The sequence below is a fragment of the Zea mays genome, chromosome 3 (genome assembly GCF_902167145.1).
Source record: "Zea mays cultivar B73 chromosome 3, Zm-B73-REFERENCE-NAM-5.0, whole genome shotgun sequence".
Taxonomy (NCBI): Eukaryota; Viridiplantae; Streptophyta; class Magnoliopsida; order Poales; family Poaceae; genus Zea; species Zea mays.
Window position 1 is genome coordinate 180,465,590 of NC_050098.1, and position 18,219 is coordinate 180,483,808.

The 18,219-nt window shown below is 48.9% G+C and overlaps 3 protein-coding genes across 3 annotated transcripts; 2 read left to right on the forward strand and 1 right to left on the reverse strand.

Annotated features, from left to right (window-relative positions):
• Positions 1-6,160: 6,160 nt before the first annotated feature.
• LOC100194361 (uncharacterized) lies at positions 6,161-9,176 on the forward strand. Its single transcript, NM_001139396.2, has 3 exons — positions 6,161-6,394; positions 8,004-8,099; positions 8,897-9,176. Exons 1-3 carry the CDS (start codon positions 6,275-6,277, stop codon positions 8,975-8,977), a joined length of 297 nt encoding a protein of 98 aa, NP_001132868.2. The 5' UTR covers positions 6,161-6,274; the 3' UTR covers positions 8,978-9,176.
• Positions 9,177-11,409: 2,233 nt separating this feature from the next.
• LOC100282070 (bolA-like protein) lies at positions 11,410-12,690 on the forward strand. The gene is made up of 3 exons (NM_001154983.2): positions 11,410-11,789; positions 11,879-11,901; positions 12,022-12,690. Exons 1-3 carry the CDS (start codon positions 11,727-11,729, stop codon positions 12,221-12,223), a joined length of 288 nt encoding a protein of 95 aa, NP_001148455.1. The 5' UTR covers positions 11,410-11,726; the 3' UTR covers positions 12,224-12,690.
• A 986-nt stretch (positions 12,691-13,676) lies between these two features.
• On the reverse strand, positions 13,677-16,909 carry LOC100273700 (uncharacterized). The gene is made up of 11 exons (NM_001148112.2): positions 16,258-16,909; positions 16,098-16,172; positions 15,942-16,003; positions 15,782-15,848; positions 15,423-15,536; positions 15,244-15,330; positions 15,048-15,118; positions 14,856-14,921; positions 14,593-14,679; positions 14,410-14,485; positions 13,677-14,282 (listed from the first exon to the last, which is right to left on the reverse strand). The coding sequence occupies exons 1-11, from the start codon at positions 16,462-16,464 to the stop codon at positions 14,157-14,159; spliced, it is 1,038 nt and encodes a 345-aa protein (NP_001141584.2). The 5' UTR covers positions 16,465-16,909; the 3' UTR covers positions 13,677-14,156.
• Between the last annotated feature and the right edge of the window lie 1,310 nt (positions 16,910-18,219).

Consider the following 18,219-nt stretch of genomic DNA (forward strand, 5'->3'; position numbering starts at 1 on the left):
GCCTTTCTGCTTTGCCGCCCCGCGCGCCCCACACGCGGCACGGCGGTGGGCCTGGAGGGGTGGCCTCTGGTCTGGTGGGGGGTGGGTGGGCCGGTGCTCGGTGTGGCGCGAGACCGTGCACCGTGCAGGTGCAGCAGCCCTGCACCGTTGAACGAACGGAGGGAGTACATACAGTTCTGGTACCCTGATCTGATCGATCATCTAGCTTGTCCTCAACTCCTGTTAGTACGATCTCAACGGTAATTATTACTCCTGGTAGCATTCGCATTCCCTTTCTTTTTTTTCCCACGCGGTAGAACAAGCTAGGGCAGCAACCAGTCAAACTGTATGATGACACGATACGGCAAGGTGCACAGAAGATCCTCAGAAGCAGCTGGCTCGACCCAAAGGGAGAATCGTTGGCAATCGATTGTTCTATCATCGCGCTACCGCAGTAGCCATACTGTGACAGTCGATGGTGCTTGTCCTTTGACCAGTGGCCACACCGCCACAGTGCGCACACGGCACACCTCTGGGTGTCTGGGTGCATAGTGATAGTGGAGCAATTCTAGAAAAAGGATTCAGCGAGAGACAATGGCACACAAACGACCAGTACAGTACGCCCATCAAGACTTTTCTCCTGCAGTTTCATATGGTTTGGTTGGCTGAGACCTGCGAGCTGCTGTACAAGTTGCCACTGCTGACTTTTACTTTTACTCTGGAACAACAACTCTCGATCCAGGTGGGCGGTGGGTCCAGGCCGGAGATGGGCTCGCCGTTCTCCAGTTCACTCCGAAACGCGTAGGCCACTGTATAGACATCCCAAACATACCATTCGCTCACAAGCATACTATTCGGGATAAAATCTCCAGTTTCTGGGTCCATTGGTCAGCATGCGCGTATGGGAAAAGGCACTAGTAATTGGGGTCCGTCGATAAGCTGATAAATGGCTTGTTTTTGGTAATCGACGAAGATTACCATATTGATATTCGGGAGCATGGTAAACATCAGTACTCTAGTGCATTTCTCCGTCTGATTCAGAATAATATGTTTTTGTACCTTTTCTTTTAAAATGCAAAGTAGACGTTCCGGCACGAATCTTCGCAATTACTTGTTCGGATTCTACATATTGATCATTTTACAATGGAATCAAGCTTTTTAACGGAATATTCACACTATGTAGAATATCCTGGCTCTGAATAGTTACATGCAAGTCGAGGTAGCGTCTACTACCCTAGACGAACCCACCCCCAAACAAGTCTCATGGCAGCGAGCCCGAAGTCGTACGTGGCAAAGAACAAGTCCCACGTCGTCCGTCGTAAAGAGTACGAGACAACCAGGTGACCACAAGCACGCGTGGCTTTACCCCCACGATAGAACGTTCGGTTTTATTGTCACTCAGTGGCACCTTCTTGAATAAGCCACTGCTGACCGACCTCTCCTCCTCGGTCTATAAAAGGAGCAGGCGCCCCGAGGCTAGGGGTCAGAGTTAGACTCTCTGCCCCCTCCCTCGAACATACGACAGACATAATGACGGACCTCAAACGAGAAGATGCCCAGAAGAACCGATGAACAGGAGAAGAAACCAAAGGCCGAAGCCCCACCGCCAAGCCAAGACTTAGCTATAACCAACTTTATAGCCACCTCCACCACCAATAAGAGGCTTTGGAGTCTCTCCTCCAACTTTCGTCGGCTTGTTACCCCTGCTACAAGTTTTGATCATCAATGATGCCGTTAGCGTAAACCACCGATGACTAGAGTGGCGAGGTGGCCCGGGGAATGTTTCTTCTCGAGCCACCCCTCACCCCCTTTCATTTTAAGTGTGGTAAAGGAGACCGTAACCATTGTAGTTGTTGCGCCTTAGATAAAGACGCTTAGGACTCAGGACTGGATAAGTTAGAATGAGATCAACACAACAACCTCCTCCGTACACTTACACCCCTTTGTTTCTCTTTTAACTCTTCCAATTTCTCAGGGTGTATTGGTATCGTTACGCAACAAACAACAATGTCGATAATATGCCGTCTATGTTTGACATCCTTGATGTCGGTTCTCTGCGAGTAGGGATTCTCAGGGACTTGCACGTTCGCTCGCAGCGTTTGGAGGACCTTGAGGTTTTGCTTGCCGCGCGCCCCCACTCCATGCATGGCCGACAAAAGGTCCTATTTGTCGATGGCTGCTCTGTCTCAGGTGGCGCCGGCCATGCCTATCACTTCCAGTTCCAGCTTGGGGTGTGGGATCACGCTTGGGTCGGTCACACAGGGACATCTCTTGCTCGGTCTTGACTGGTTCCTCCCTCCCCCTCGCTTGCTTGTTGGCTTCTGCCTGCGTACGTAGTTGCAGATCTCGTGTAGTACGTAGTTAGCCTCGATGCATGGGCAGGCATGGCGCTGAGAGTTGTGGCGTCGTATGGTTTTCAGCACCCGCACACGTCGGGTGAGATGTGCCACCAGCTTCCAGACATGAGTTCGAGTTGTTCCCAGGCCATCACACGTCCCATGCATCCTCCGTTGGATTACTGGGATCCCATGGCGTCAGCTGGTTGACATAGCACCCATGCAAAAGCTTGTTTCTCCGTGGCAGACTTTGGTCCCCGTACGTCATAGGATTGATTCCTCTGGAGCACGAGCTGTGGTCGTCGGTCAGTTCCATGAGACGTTGTTTGCCCGTGACGCGTCGGCTTTGGCAGTCGTAGGTGGCAGGCCGGGATCCTCGTGTGCACGCCACTGACGTCGGTCGCACAATATGAGAGTTGGATTACACCTCCTAGGTAGTTTCTGACCTGTTGTTCTCTTTGATGCCGGGGGTGTCATCGTATCCTTTAGGCCTCGTTCGGCTTTGACGGAACGACATGGAACACGACCGATTCCATCAGGAATTATTTGATCTGGACTCAAATTAGAACCAATCTAAAATGGTTGTTCAGATAGACCTGTTCTGTAATGAAACCAAGCTATTCCAGAATGAAACCAGACCTTTTTACCCACTCAACGACTTGGATTAGAGCCACACCTATAATCACTTGGAATCAAACCAAACCAAGCCTTTATAGGTTTTAGTGAAACATCCAGATCCACTCTATCCGGCTCAGATTGAAAAAAATATACCTGTCTTCAAGTTGGAACAAACGAACGCGGCCTTACTGGAAGAGGCTGGGCCAAACGGATGAGGCTGGGGCGTCTGCCTATTCTGACGGTGGATTAGCATCGTCGTTGGATTGGATGGTTCCAGGCCTATAGCGAAAGGGACGACTACTGCTGTCTTGCAGCTGGAGCCTGATCCATGGGAGCTGAGGGTACTGTACCAACCGAGGATTTCGTTGCGTCGCGGGGGATGCTTTAGCTGTTAGCGCGGTTACTGATCTGGATATGGCTTTATTGGGTCCTTCAAGGTCCCTATACTTAACGAGGAATCCTCAACGTGCCGCCCAGAAGAAGGGTGAGTGCCTGTTGATATCGATGTAACCCCTCCACCAAGTGCAAGTCTGGGCGCTACACCTGACCTGACCTAGTAATGAAACGTATTACGTCCCCGGCGGTGTGCACGTTCGCGGAGAAGAGCACGCACGCACGTACGCAAAGGCTCCGAAACGACAGCGAAAAAGAGGAGGCGGCTGCTCCTGAACGCGGGGAGGAAGAAACGAAGCCTTGGAGCTGAGAGAATAATGGAGCCGTGGTGCGTGCTCTATCTTCTCACTTTCCAGCGGTGAAGGAGGAGAAGGAGGAGGAGAGAGGCCGGCCCTTATTCTTTCTTTCTCCATCGGGAACTTGCCACAGGAAGGTACTAGTACTAGTATATTGCATAGGTACGGCCGTACCCGTACGGGCCGAGACGCTACGCCCGCCGTAGCCCGTAGGGCGGTTGTTCGGTTCGTTACGGTGACGCATGCGGACGCGGGGCTTCACTTCACCTCACGGCCCCGCGCGGGCCGTCTGGTGTTCGGTGGGAGCGGTCACGGCTCCGTCTCCGTCGCGAGATGAGAGCTACTACTAGAGCTCGTGGCTGGTTTGCCTGGCAGAGAAGGCTCCAGCGATCGGGACGTCACCGCAGGTGGCAATTGCCCAGTGGGGGCCGGGGCCGGGGCCGCGTCAGGGCGTGCAGCACAGGCACAGCACAGCAGCGGCTCGGGTGTCATCTGACGCCAAAGCCAGCAGTCGTGACCAATGGAGCGTCGAAGCGCCACCGAGTGGCAGGACCGCGTTCCTCCGAATCCCGTACCGGTTTTGCATCAAACGAATGAAAAAACAAGAGTAAACCGTCCTATAGGCGAATTATGTATCTGAAGAAGAACGGATCATCTCGATCCTATTCTATATCGCATTTGCAGAGATTATATTAGATAAGCAGCTGCTAGCTGCGTAGCAGAAGACGACGGCTTCAAAAAATAAAAAAAATCATGGCAGGGTGGCAAGTTTATACTACATCACTTATTAGCCGGGACTAATCAGTGGTTAGCGCCGCCGCGCGTACTTGAAACTAATTCGAAATAAAGTCCGTTCCAGCTCTTGAAAAAATAATGAAACGTGACGTGTGCCGTCTTGTGTGCAGTAGGCGTAGCGTTTGTCAAAATAAATACACAGACAGACATATGTATAGGAAGGCTGAAATCATCGGCGTTATCGTCTCCAACCACTCCACAATCTAAAAAAGTCCAAAAACAAATCCGGCCGCTCGCCTCAGCGTATAACTAAACCCTAGCCGAACGACGCATGAATCATGCACAGGCCAGGGCATAAGATATTGCTGCACGCGTACTAGCTAGAGCCTGCCGAGCCCCCCACCCGCCCACCCCACTCCACTGTCCACGCACGCATTTGTCTGTCTACTACCACCAGACGGACGGATCAAGAAGAAGAAGCTCAAAACGCCATTATTAAATCCTACTACTCCTACACACACCGCAGCTAGTTTCTTGGCTCCTTGCCCTGTTGAAAGACATGGATGGCAGAGAGAGGCTTGAGCGACCGGCTGCTGCAGCGTCGGTCTGCTGTGCTCCCCTCGTCTCGTCCAATCCGCCTGCCTAATCTCTTGTGGGGGGTGCGTGGCCGCACGCTGGCAGACCGAAAGATACGTGTTTTTGGTCTCATGCCCCTGTATCCTTGCCCAGCTTTCCTGCTTTGCAGCGATACGTTTGCGTCACCGGCCGGGGCAAAAAAAAAAGAAAAAAAAAGAAGAAAGCTGGGGGGGGGGGGGGGGGGCGTTGGTTGATGCTACTACCGATGCTTCTCTCTTTCGACGACGGCAGCACCGAGAAAGGAGAGCTAGCACCAGTGATCGAGTGGTAGCTAGACGTTCAAACGGCAGCAGCATGATACTATGATAGTGCCTAGACGTCGTCTCTCGGGGGCGAGACCAATAAAGCTGCATGGACTTTTTGCGAGGGAGGCGAGGGGACAAAGTCGTATAGTATAGACGGGCACGCGTACATGAATGAAAATGTCAACAGGGGCGTACGCATACTTATCGCGTACAGACGTACAGTCCAGCTGCGCACAACTCTCTTCGCCGCCCAGGGGTTGTTTATTTTTTTTTCGACATCGAATAAACATACTAGCATTTTCGCTTAAAGTGTGTGGATGTAAGCGTCGAGGACCGTCATACACCGGCCGCTGATCAGTCTAACTAACATGTTCCATATGCTTAAAGAAACAACGCCAGTGCGGTAGCTAGTAGCTCAGATTAATACTAGTATATATTCCTGCTTAGGGTCCGTCCGCGGGAGGAAGTACAAAGGGGAGGCGTTACGGAGATGGGGACAACCCGGACCAAGAGGGTGCAATCTGGATGCTGACCGTCGAACTGTTCCCACTATTGAAGAACACCTAGTAGGTAGGTTTCATCCTTTGTCGCTTTGTGGAGCAGGAGAAATCGTGATGTCCCCTCCCCCCCAAAAAGAGAGAAGCTGGAGAAGTCGAAGATGTTCATGAATCATGACCATTTTTTTGAGGGCTCTTCATGCACCCAAAAAAAAAAAATCGGTCTCGCTACGCTGCGTGCTGAACCGGCCTACAAACTCGACGAAACCCCAATTTCCGATAAAAGAAAAGGCCCATGACTGAGCACATCTTTTAGAGGTCGGTCTGGCCCATCTGGAGTGGCCTTCTAGCAAGGCCCATAGGCCCTGGTGAGCGAGATGCTTGCTTTACCGTGGCCACACAGCGAGGTCCGGCGGGCGCCGCAAAACGCAAGTGCATGCGTCGCCGCCCAAGGCCAGCCTGTGTGTGCGTTCGATTCGCTTCTGCTGCAGCTAGGGTTTAGAGGTTTTCTGGGCGCGGAGCGGGAGGCGGCGGCGGCTATGGCTGCGGCGGAGGAGGAGATCGCGGTGAAGGAGCCGCTGGATCTGATACGCCTCAGCCTCGACGAGCGCATCTACGTCAAGCTCCGATCCGACCGCGAGCTGCGCGGCAAGCTCCATGTAATTGACCCCGTCTGCCTCTCTCTGGACCTTTCTGCTGTGTTTTTTTTTTGTCCCGTGCCTGTGGTTAGTTTGGTGTAGAGAGGATTGGACTAGCTGTGGTACTGGTGTCGGCCTGGTTCGTCCCTGCCGTTAGTAGGGAACTACAGATTTAAGGGAACGGTTTTTGTTATGCCCTGGATGGTGAGCTTTCTATGCTGATAAGCCGTCATTATTTTGTAATTAAATTGTACGTTTCACTTCATGTGATGCTAAATCTTTCAAAACTAGATGTGTGGGTGGGCGGCGCTTAATGCAACAAATTTGACGATAATTGGAGCACATGACTTTTTGTGTGTGTGACATTCATGACTTTGAAACCTTCGGTATGGCGCAACAGACATTTTTGTGTAAGAGTTCACGTGAGATGAGATCATGAGAGGGTGTGGAACGAGTAGAAGCTTCTTCAGCTCTAAGCTGTTTTCTTAAGGGCAGGCCTGGTGCAGTGTTTTCTGAAGGGTGGGCCTGGTACAGTGGTGAAATCTGTTTCACCAGGTCGCACGAAGCAGCCTCTTTCACATTCCCCAGACCTCACTCATGTGGAAGGAAGCCTCCATCATTGAGTCTGCCCCTTTAGCTGTAAGCTGTTTTCTGAACATTGTTAGTCAGGCTTAGTTGTTTGAGACTCTGTTTCCATTCGTGACCAAGGGAACTGTGAAATGTGTAGAAGATGCTCATGCATATGCATCGAATTGTTCCATGAAGTCATCTTAATGCTCAAACAGTTTTTTTTCCTGCCCCAGCTGTACACTGCTTTCTGAATTCTGTCGTTTAGGCTTAGCTGTCCGAGATAATTTCATTTGTGATGAAGGCAACTGGAGCATCTATCCTTTTGTTTTAAACATAAATATTTTGATAGCTTAACTTGTGCGTCATTTTATCATGTACCATGGTATATAGATGGCACTTAGCAGTAGCATTCCTGAGTTATGTGACTGTCATGTAAAGAATGCTTGTGCAGTATAGTGGGCTTATGCTAATCTGTTTGGAATCCCATGATGAATAACAATTATGGATGTTGGGCATTTTATATTTTTATGATGCCCTTTCATGGCTTGCATTTATTGTCTTATGGGCAGACCTAGTAACAGAGGCTCCCACATGATTGAGGTCCAGGGAAGAGATAAACCGAGGCAACCCTTCCCCTACAAATTCGGAGAGGCTGCTTCGAGAGGCTTGTTTGGTTGTGAGTTGTGACCCTGGCAAAGTTGCCTAAGCTAGGCAGCTCTCTAGGCCGTCGATTTCGAGTGCTTGGCGTCCGGATGCATCTGCCTGGCCGGCACTCCCAGGCCAGGCCACGAACCAAATGGGCCTTTGGGTGACTCAGTGGGACAGCTCTTACCACTGCACCAGACCTGCCCTTATTTATTGTCTTATGATTTATTTTAAATCATTCTGTTGCATGCTCCCCTGGTGTTACTTGCTTTCTGTTGCATTTTCATGATTCTTCCATATTTCCTGTGTTTGTCAATTCATTTTTTTGTTTGTTGAGATCTATCTTGTATTATGTTTGGCATGCTGGGTAATTGTTGGTTGTTGTTGACATGTCCTTTCCCCCCTTTTTATGCAGGCGTATGATCAACATTTAAACATGATACTTGGAGATGTTGAAGAGGTCGTGACAACTGTTGAGATAGATGATGAAACATATGAAGAAATTGTGCGCGTAAGTTCATTTGCTTTTCTACCCTTAGTATTTATAATGTTCAGTAAGTCAATTTGTCAAAAACTATTGGATGCCAAGTTATCATTTTCTTTGTTCTTCAGACTTTGATGGGTTATGTTTGATGTTCACAGTGAGACTGGTACCCATTAAAGACATTAGAGCATAAAACTATCTGGGCCTTTTAGAGTGCTTAGACTTTACGGTTTTTACTCTGATATAAGACAGTGAACGGCACTCATTAAAGACATTAGAGCATAAAACTATCTGGGCCTTTTAGAGTGCTTAGACTAGACTTTATGGTTCTGACTCTATATAAGACAGTGATTCCATACTCTGAAATGTGACTTATTAGTTATTACTGATAGGTCTAAAACTTCTCAGGATCTAATCCCTAAGTCACTAACCACTACATCTAGCAGAAAGTTAATCAAACTCATACCTTCAGTAGATTGCGAAGATGAAGATATTGTGCTTGTGAGACAGAACATGAGCGTGTGAGCGGCGACCTTCCCTCACCTTCGCGCGCTATTAGATCGGTTAGGGTTTTTCTGTGTATGTGGTGGCGAGGCGGTCTGGAGAACGTTGGTTCCTGAGTCGGCTCCATGCCCCTTTTTTATTTTTGTGCGTGGTGAAGGGGGATGCAACCATTACGGTTGTTGCACCCTCGATCAGGGCACTTAGGACTCGGTTAGAATATGATAAGCTCAAACGAGCCCGAAATCAACCCAACATTTACTCTTTATCTTCGAATTGTGTATTGTGGTATACACTAACTATTTGCAGGATAATCTTTGCAGACCACGAAACGCACTATCCCCTTTCTTTTTGTCCGAGGTGATGGTGTCATATTGGTTTCTCCACCCCTTCGTACGGCATGAAGTTTGAAGTCAGATCATGCTGGTTGTTAATTATGATAACTGGTGTATTTGGCCACTTGATGGCGTTGCATGGAGTGTATGTTATGGGCCTAGCCGCTACTTTTTCTGATGGGATGTAGGTTTAACATGTGATACAATCGTGTAAACAACTGCTTGTGCTTGGATTATCTGTCGAATCTCAGGGGTGCTTCTCAGTCTCAGCTAAAGTCAATTCGGGCCTTGAAGTTAAGGGCATTTGGTAGAGTTCCACCGATGACGGATGGACTCACCTGGATCTATCGCGGAGTAGCTCCATTGTGGATCTAGGCAGTGTTCTTAAGCCTGTAAGGCGAGGCTAGGAGCTGGTCCAGTGTCTTAACGCCTAGGCGGGCAAGGCGCCTAATTATAGGGGCGTCTGGACGCTTAGGCGGGCAAGGTGCCTAGGGGCGTCTGGACGCTCCTTAAAAACACTGGATCTAGGGTTTAGTAGTTGATACGGCTCCAATTTTCGACATAATGTAAAAATACAAAAAAAATGTCTGCTCGAGGGGAGGACGTAGAAGCCTCGTCAGCCATGGCCTGGCGCTTCAATGGCGCGTAGGGTGGCTCCTGCGTGGGCGGGGAAGGACACATTCGAGGCAGCTCCGGGCTAGGCGGGCGAGCGCGGCCTCGGCGGTTGGCATGGTGTCAAGTGCGGCCTCAAACCGATGGGCCGGCGCGGCAGAGCTCGACGGCGGCGGTTGGGAAGAACGGTGAAAGGAAGAACATAATAGATTAATATTTGGAGCAAATGTGAAAGGAAGAAGAATGTAACATGCATTTCAGAGCAAATGTGAAAGAAAAAACTAGTTCGGAGCAAATACATTATGGCCTCCTTTGGATGCAGGATTAGTAAAACATAGGGATAGAATAGAAAAAATATAGGAATAAAACTGAATGACACAATTCTATAGGAAATTTTCTAAGAGGCTAGGCCTCATGTTTAGAAATCCTCTAAATCTCACTATAATGATCCTTTGTTCAATTTTATAGGATTTATATAAATTCAATCCTTTGTTCTAAAGGGTCACATAGAAAAATTTTCAATAGGATTCTAATCCTTCAAAGTTTCTTCGCTTTTCCTCAGTGAAAGGAGCAAATATGTGCAACGGGTGTGTGAGAGGAGCAAATGTAACGACTAACGAGTGGTATGAGAGGTGTTTTTTTTTACAGATTCATTAAATTTGGATTTAGTGGAGTACTAAGACCATCTCCAAAATAACACTAAAACCAGCCAAAAAAACATAATTTAGAGTGGAAAAGTAAAAATCTCTTGGTCCAACAGTCCCCTTTCCTTCCTCTAAATTACCAGGGTCCCTCATTCCCCTCATTCGAGCTCCGCCCTCCCACAAATATACGCGCGGTATCTCTCCCAATCCATCCTTTCCCGTGAACAGGTGCCGCAGCTTCCACCACTGCGCGGGGCTGGCGCCGCACCCCCACCATGTCGAGTGCCCTGACACGCTGGCCGGCGGAGGCCAGGAGGGTGGGCACCTTGTACTAGCACCACGTGCCGTGCACCAGCACCGCCAGCACGAAGTGGTGCTGGTTCTGCACTTCTGCTGAGGCGGTCCCTAGCTGCTCTCCGTCGTTTTTTCTGCTTCTCTTGCCAACAGCCCAGACATATGGAGATGCAGGAGCTCTTGCTAAGTGGCGACGATGGAGAGACCCTGATGGTCTCAGTGTTAAAGCTTTTTTTTTTGCAATGACAAATGATCAATGGAGAGACCCTTGTGAGCTGATTAGCTTAATGAGTTCAGTTTTAGTGACTACATATTAGCAATCTGATGTGAGTTTATTTTTTTGAGAAAATTTCTTTTTAGTATCCCCTAATATCATGTTTTGGGGATTACTTTTGTATAAGAAGCTCTAGGAGTTGCTCTAACTCTGATATACCAATTTAGTGGATTTAGGTAGTGTTTGGTTGAGGAGTCAAGTAGAACGGAGCCGTTCCATCCCTGATTCTAGAAACGAAGCCGCTCTGTTCTGTGCTTGGTAATCTGGAATAGAGTGACTCTGTTTTTTGTTTGGTTGCAGAGTGAACAGAACGGAGCGTGACTGTGAGAGCGGGATGAGAACGGAGCGGCTCCGTCCGGATGATTTTTTGGAGCGGAATGGTTCCGGATCTGAGGAGAATATTCCCTAATTGGAGCTATTCCATTCTAGTTTTTTTTACCAAACAGTAATAAAACTGGGACAAAACGGCTCCGTTTTACTTGGCTATTCAACCAAACACTACCTCAGTGAATCTTACATATCGCAAACATTTGTACTGGCCTACCGGGTACGAGGCTCATGAGCTTTCTTACCATCCTTCTGCGCTGGGTCATGCGCTTCTGTACATTGATGCAACGGACAGGAGCATTGTCCATGTAACTATAATAAAAAAATGTCTGGTCTTCAAATGATAGCTTAATAGCTGATGCGGGAAGGACGTTAATTAAAATTTTAATAGCGAAAGCTGTGGTTGAAACGGAAAATGTGAAAATCCTGAAGCTCGAAATATCAGCTAGTTGGACTTCTTATCTTCACGTGTTTTGAGTTCATAAAATTTCCCAACCATAGAAATCCTCCAATTATTCGATTCCCAAGCCACTAAGGCCCTTGGAGGAACAACAGAATCCAGAAACCGAAAAGAGGCCTCACTGCTGCCGCCTGGGCCAAGTCGTCGTCTTGCTTGCCAATCCGTCGCTCCACCTGAACACACCGGCGAAGAGGAGGCGAAGAAGCGATGGGCGTGACCAAGGAGGACGTCGAGGCGGCCATCACCTCCGCTCTCAGCCCTTCCAATCTCGTAAGCCTCTCGTCGCTCTAAACCCGGCCCGCTAGTCCATCGATCTCCATCATAAACCCTAACCACACCGCCCCTCTGTGTCTGCGCAGGTGGTGACGGACACGTCCGGAGGGTAAGCTCGCTTCCAATGCCTAAACTTTTATTTTTTTTTTCAATTAGCATCTTCAGTTGTCGACTAACCAACAAAGAGCGGGTCCTTTGTTGCGCCGTTGATTGATTCGTCGGTGCGAAGGTGTGGCGCGAGCTACGAGATCGAGGTGGTGTCGGAGAAGTTCGAGGGGAAGCGGCTGCTGGAGAGGCACCGGATGGTGAACACCGCGCTGGCGTCTCACATGGCGGAGATCCACGCCGTCTCCATCAAGAAGGCGCTCACCCCGGCTCAGGCCCAGCCCCAGGCCCAGCCGGAGCCGGCCGCCGATAAGCCCCAGGCTTAAGTGCTTAACACCCCCCAAAACGGTTTGATCCCATATGCCGATGCACGATTACATTGGCTATCTGCTTGAATAATGCGGCGGATGCACTTGCTAAATTGCAGGATGTTATCCTTGACTGATTAGAAACTTCTGCACCGTGCATTTAACTTCTGTGTCACTGTGTGTGTGTTCTGGATGCTTCTGCCCTGGTCGTTTGCTCGAGACTGTGTGTTGCAGTTCATGCTGTTAATGTTCTGCCAGGGTGGGGTTTTCAGTCCTGGAATTTTTATATTTGACTGTTGCTATGTCTTTCCTTGCTTGTAGGGGTAAGGGGTTTATTCTTTAACCTTGTGGATTAGATTACTGTATCCATCATGGTCTGCAGTGGGGAGTGGGGTGTGATGATGATGGCTGCATCTTGTTTACACAACATTTTAATTTCCTGATTGATGATGCCGCAATCAAGATGAATGTGTTGTCCTTGCTGATATAAGACTGTATCCAGTAATTAACCCATATGATCACCAAAAGCACTGTGTTCTGCATTATTTTAGACCACACTATTCACAGACTATAGTTTGAATATAGGTACGGGGATGGGTAGATTGCTGGAGATAGCCTAAAGCTGGCTGGAAGTATTTTAGTGCTGGAACTGCAGTAGTTTACAGTTTAAGCTGTGAAAATAATTTATGCAAGCTTCTATGTTATATCGTATATATTGTAGCGATTGCATTGAATTGTACATTGTAGTACCTGACGATACTCTTTTTTGTGCATATGGGGCTGCTGGAGTTGTAATTTCTTTCTGTCATAAATATTCCAAGGTGTCTGTGCACGTTTGCATGGACCCCCGTGAACAGCAGCACATCGGTCGTGGCAGCACCATAGCTGACTTGTATTTGCACATGTTGCTAGCACGTATGCACACAGTTCCGTCTGATGGCAATAGAAATATGGAGTAGTAGCATGCCTTGCTTGTATTGATATATACTTGCAGACCATAACTTCGAAGACAAGGGGGACCTTCTCAGCGACTACTTCCGCCTATGGCCCCTAATTGCTGACAGTGGTTTCTCGGCCGACGATCTGGAGGATGACACGACCGTTTGGACCCTTGAACCGTCAGGTGAGTACACGGCAAGATCGGCTTGTGTGCAGTACAGTTTGGCAGGCAACGTGGATCAGATTTTCTGGCTACGATTTGGAAACCGTGTCCTTGTACCCGCCGCAAGCTCTTCTTGCGGCTACTGCAGAAGAGAGTTTGCACAGCGGGCTGTTTGCTGATCATAGAGTGGGTGAACTGCCGCCCTCTCTGTGGAAGAAACTCAAGAAGGGCCGTCGTATCTTTCCCTCCTCTCCAAGGTGCCGTTTGGTTCACATATTTGTAACGTAATGGGTAATTGATAACGTTAAATCATGTTTGATAGCGTAAACCATTACCATTTGCGTTACATTTCTTGAACCAAACAACACCCAGATGTGTTTGGAACACCTCACTGAACCTGAACCTTGAGTTGCAGTAGCCCTTCTAAGAATATGAACAAACCAAACAGGGCAGCTTTGGTGAAATGCCATAATCCAGCACTCCATGTCAGTGTCCAACTCGAGCGTTTTCAGGCCTTACATCACACAGGATCGACTATGGTCTTCCAAGTATCGAACAATTTATGACACGGCCATATTTTTTTTTTGCAGGGATCTCTATGCGCAATACATTTTTGCAGAGCCTGCGACAGTAGTTTCATCATCTATGACACCTGATCACCTCTTTTTAGGTTGGTTATAACGCAATGCTTTAGGTGCTAGAGATGCATGTAACTTTTACGGAGTCCCTTAGTTGCTATACATATTGCACTGAATGTCACACTTACGACGACACCAAGGGAAACGGAAACGAATGTCTGAATCAGGTAAGCAACAAATTAAGCCAGGAAAAGTCGATTTACACCCTCACTTAGGATGAAGCCGAGCTCGACTTCGCCTGCTCGGCGTACAACGCTTTGATCTCCTCCACGTCGTCGTAGCTTCCGAGGAATATCGGGGACCTGTCGTGGATCTTGGTTGGGATCAGATCAAGAGCCTGCATGCAGTGCCAATGCATCAAAGGTACCCAAACCAAGCAGAAGTGAACAAGCAGTTCTATTCTATGACGAGGGAGCAGAAGTGCTTTTTTTTTTGTATAGGAAATGGAGAGGCGTAAACCCTACCCGTTCTTTGCCTGTGAAGGACTGGCCTCCTGCCTGCTCCATTAGGAACGACATGGGGAAAACTTCGTACAGGATACTACAAAACCAAAGCAAACCAACCGAGACAGGTTCAGGGCCGGGGTGGTGTGTTACGAGCAGCTGAGACTGAGAGCGAGTCTGGAGGGGTAACGGAAGCTTAATTACCGGAGCTTTCCGTTTGGGTTCTTCTCGTCAGCAGGGTACAAAAACACACCGCCGTATAGCAAGGTACGGTGCACGTCAGCAACCATACTGTTAATAAAAGCAAACCATCAGCATCGATCAGCGAGTAGTGTGTTTTAGTCGTTGCAGTATAAAGCTATCAACAGTACCATCATCCTTCGTCATATGTAAACGGCCGCATGCATACGTTCATTCATTTTTGTACTGGTGGAGATCTATAGTGAAAGATCGATCGATCGACTCACCTTCCAATGTATCTCAAAGATCTTGGTGGCGAGCCATCTTTGGGGTACTTGCACTTCTCCACAAACCTGTGGTTTATTATGGTGTAAGCTACAGCTGGAGCTTCGTTTAATCGTTTCAAAAACAAAAGAAGAGGCGGGGAGTTCTTGAGCAAGTGCTATGGACAGGAGTCAGTCACAGACGACGAAACGTACTTGGCAACAGGCGCGTCCCAGTTCTTGGCGTTCCCTTCGTTGACTGAATAGATCTTCCCCTTCTTAGGTATCTGCGCGCGCGCGCGTCACAATGCAAAGAGGGAGATGAGTGGCAGTGATCAGTAAGTATTCTGTTGCCCGAGCAACTTCACGTGCATGACAAGGACTGAACGAAGAAGCTACGAGAAGATATAACCTTGATGTCTGGATGGGTTAGTATGAACTCCCCAAGTGAAGGGTCGAGCGTGAAGCCATTGACACCAGTTCCAGTGCTCAGAACGAGCTGCATCAGATTGGTTGCGCATGTCAATTATATTTCGTTACAGATGATTACCTTCGGAGAAGATGGGTTCAAGAGAATTAATTGGTTATTACCGTGCAGGAACTGCCGTACATGCAGTATCCGGCGGCGAGCATGTTCTTGCCAGGTTGCAGCACGTCCTCCAGAGTGACGTTGTCCTTGTCCTTGATGATGTAAATCCCAAAGATCTACAAAACAAAACAAAAAACCTTACTTGGAGGAAACTCATGTAAAGAAACATGAAGCACGCTGAATTAAAACACAAACGCTAAAGAACAGACATGGAGATGGAGAGAGAGAGAGAGAGAAAAAAGATTGGCAAAAAGGAACAGTTCGTCTGCTTTATTTTGATGTCGCTATCCTGAGACTTCTCGTGATGAAAATTTCAACGTTGCGTTAAATTGAAGGACCCAGAGATTTCTCGTGTCCATACCGTTCCGATGGAGACGCCACAGTCGATGTTGGAGGAGCCGTCGAGGGGATCAAAGCAGACGCAGTACCTTTAATTTTAGGGATACACAAAAGCGACGCATATTCATACATTTCATCAGAGAAACGGGCAGGTCAATAATTAACAAGTTCAGTCTGCTCACCTTCCACGCAGCTTAGGGTCCACGAACGTTGCTTCCTCGTCCTCCTCGGACACAAGGACGCACTGCACACCGCGGCGGGCGCCGAGTCAGAAAGCAGAACACTCTCGGAACTCAAACGGACAATAATCGCAGGTGGACAAGGAGGGATATTCGTACGGTGCGACCGCTGCTGACGAGGGCCTTGACGAACACCTCGTTGGACAGGACGTCCAGCTTCTTCTGCTCCTCTCCCTGTCGAGCAACCAAGGCAGCGGCATCGTCACATCTCGATCAATCTCTCTGAAGGAAAAACTAGCTAGCCGTACAGCGCACTTGCCTGCACGTTGGTCTCGCCGGCGAGCCCGATGAGCTGGGCGAGCCCGGCCTTGTTGACGGCGGAGGCGACGAACTTGCAGCCGAGGACGATGTGGGAGAGCAGGATGGTGAAGTCGCCGCGGGACTCGGGGTTCCGGCTCTGCTCGTTCAGCACGTGCCGCGTGATGGTCATCAGGTCCGTCCGGTGCGCGTCCGCCGCGTGGTCCATCTCGCCTCCGCCCTCCCCTCGCTCGAGCCTGGCTCCGAATTCAGCTACCTAGCTAGCAGGATAGCGGTGTGGTGGTGATCACGGAGTGCAGTGAGCGCGCGGGCACGACGAACCAGCTGCTGCTCCCGCGCGCACGGTATATTATTAGACAAGATCCCGCGGGGCGGGCGCCGGTCGGGAGCTGGCTGGCACAGGGTGGGACGGGACGGGACGGGACGTGTCTCTGCGGGGTAGGGTAGCACGGCGAGCGAGAAAGTGAGGCTGGGAGCCAAGGGTCGCGGAGCTCCAACGGAATCGGCGTCGAGGCCTATCCCTCTATCCGCGCTGCGTCAGGCTGGGCCGCTCGCGTCCAGCGCTTGTGGTGGTGGTCCGGTGGCGTACGTAGCGCGCGGCAGGGCGTAGGAAGGTAAGGGAGAGCGATTGGCATTAGAGACGAGAGCGAGGCTTTGTCCCGTGGTGGCGTACAGACAGGAACCCGAGGGGGAGGCCCCAACGCGGACGGGGGAGATTAGGATTAGCAACGGCCTGACAGCGAGACGGCTCCGCTCGTGTGTTGTCAGTGGCAGCTCGCCCTTGTTAAAACTTTACAAAAGCTATCCAACCAAATCAGCCCATATCTATAATCTCCACTAAATCTACCAAACGAATTACACACATAATACACCTTTAAAATTAATGATTCATATCGCTGCATAACTCTTCTCTTTCTTATCGATTCAAATCTAATGACTAATGTTATTTAGATAATCCATTCATCCTTTCTCCCTTCATCTCTCACACGCCATTGCCTCCCTCCTCCTTCCACGACTCCGCCGTCCCTCACCTTGCTCGCGTTGCCACCGGTCCCTCATGCTTCTATCGACCTCCACCCTCTCTCTCTTACCCACGTTGTCGTCGTCATCGTCAGCCCCTACCTCACGCTGTCGTCTGCCCCTTCCGCTCTTCTTCCCGAGACCGCAGCGTAAACATGAGTATTAGACTAGTAAGGTTCAATCAACCAAGTCGATAGGTTGCACGATCATGCTTCATGTTATATATTAGATTTTTATATGTTCTAATCCAAAAACAATATACATAGTTTTGGTGAAAGTATGAAAAATGTGTAATCTTAGCAAGTTAAACATGATCAATATAGGATATAACATAACTATATATATAACTGAAAAGAGGAATCATATCCAAGGGCATATATTGTTAGTCAGAGTAGGCACCTTGTTTGATACAGTGCAGGAATGAAGCCGTGTCGATCAGCAACCGAACGACGGAGCTCACTACCAGGAAAGAGATGAAACGAGCAATGGTATCGTTGATACTCTCTAAAAAGTGATCGGTGAACACTAAAACGACTGTCGTTTTGGAGGCCTGCTCTCCCCAAGTTTACGTGCGCAGAATGGAGATGTCTCCTAAGAGTGAGGAGTCGTGTCATGAACATTCCAAAAAATGTGATTGATTATCATTCACCTTAGCAGGTAAAACACTTAAATGCAGGTCGTTTCGGAGGCTTGCTATTGCCAAGTGTGTGCGCGTAGAAGGGAGATGTCTTCTAAGCGAGAGTACCTGTGAGTTGTGACTTGGTTGTGAGAGTAGAAAGAGTGTGTCTCTTCTATAGACGCATGAGGAGACGTCACGCCATAGGGATGAAAACGGGTACCTATTCGGATAGTAATTTTTAAACTTTATTCTTTGATTGTGAATAAATAGGATATAAAATCTGCAATGTAAATTGATATTCTTGTTTTTAGCATTGAGATTGTA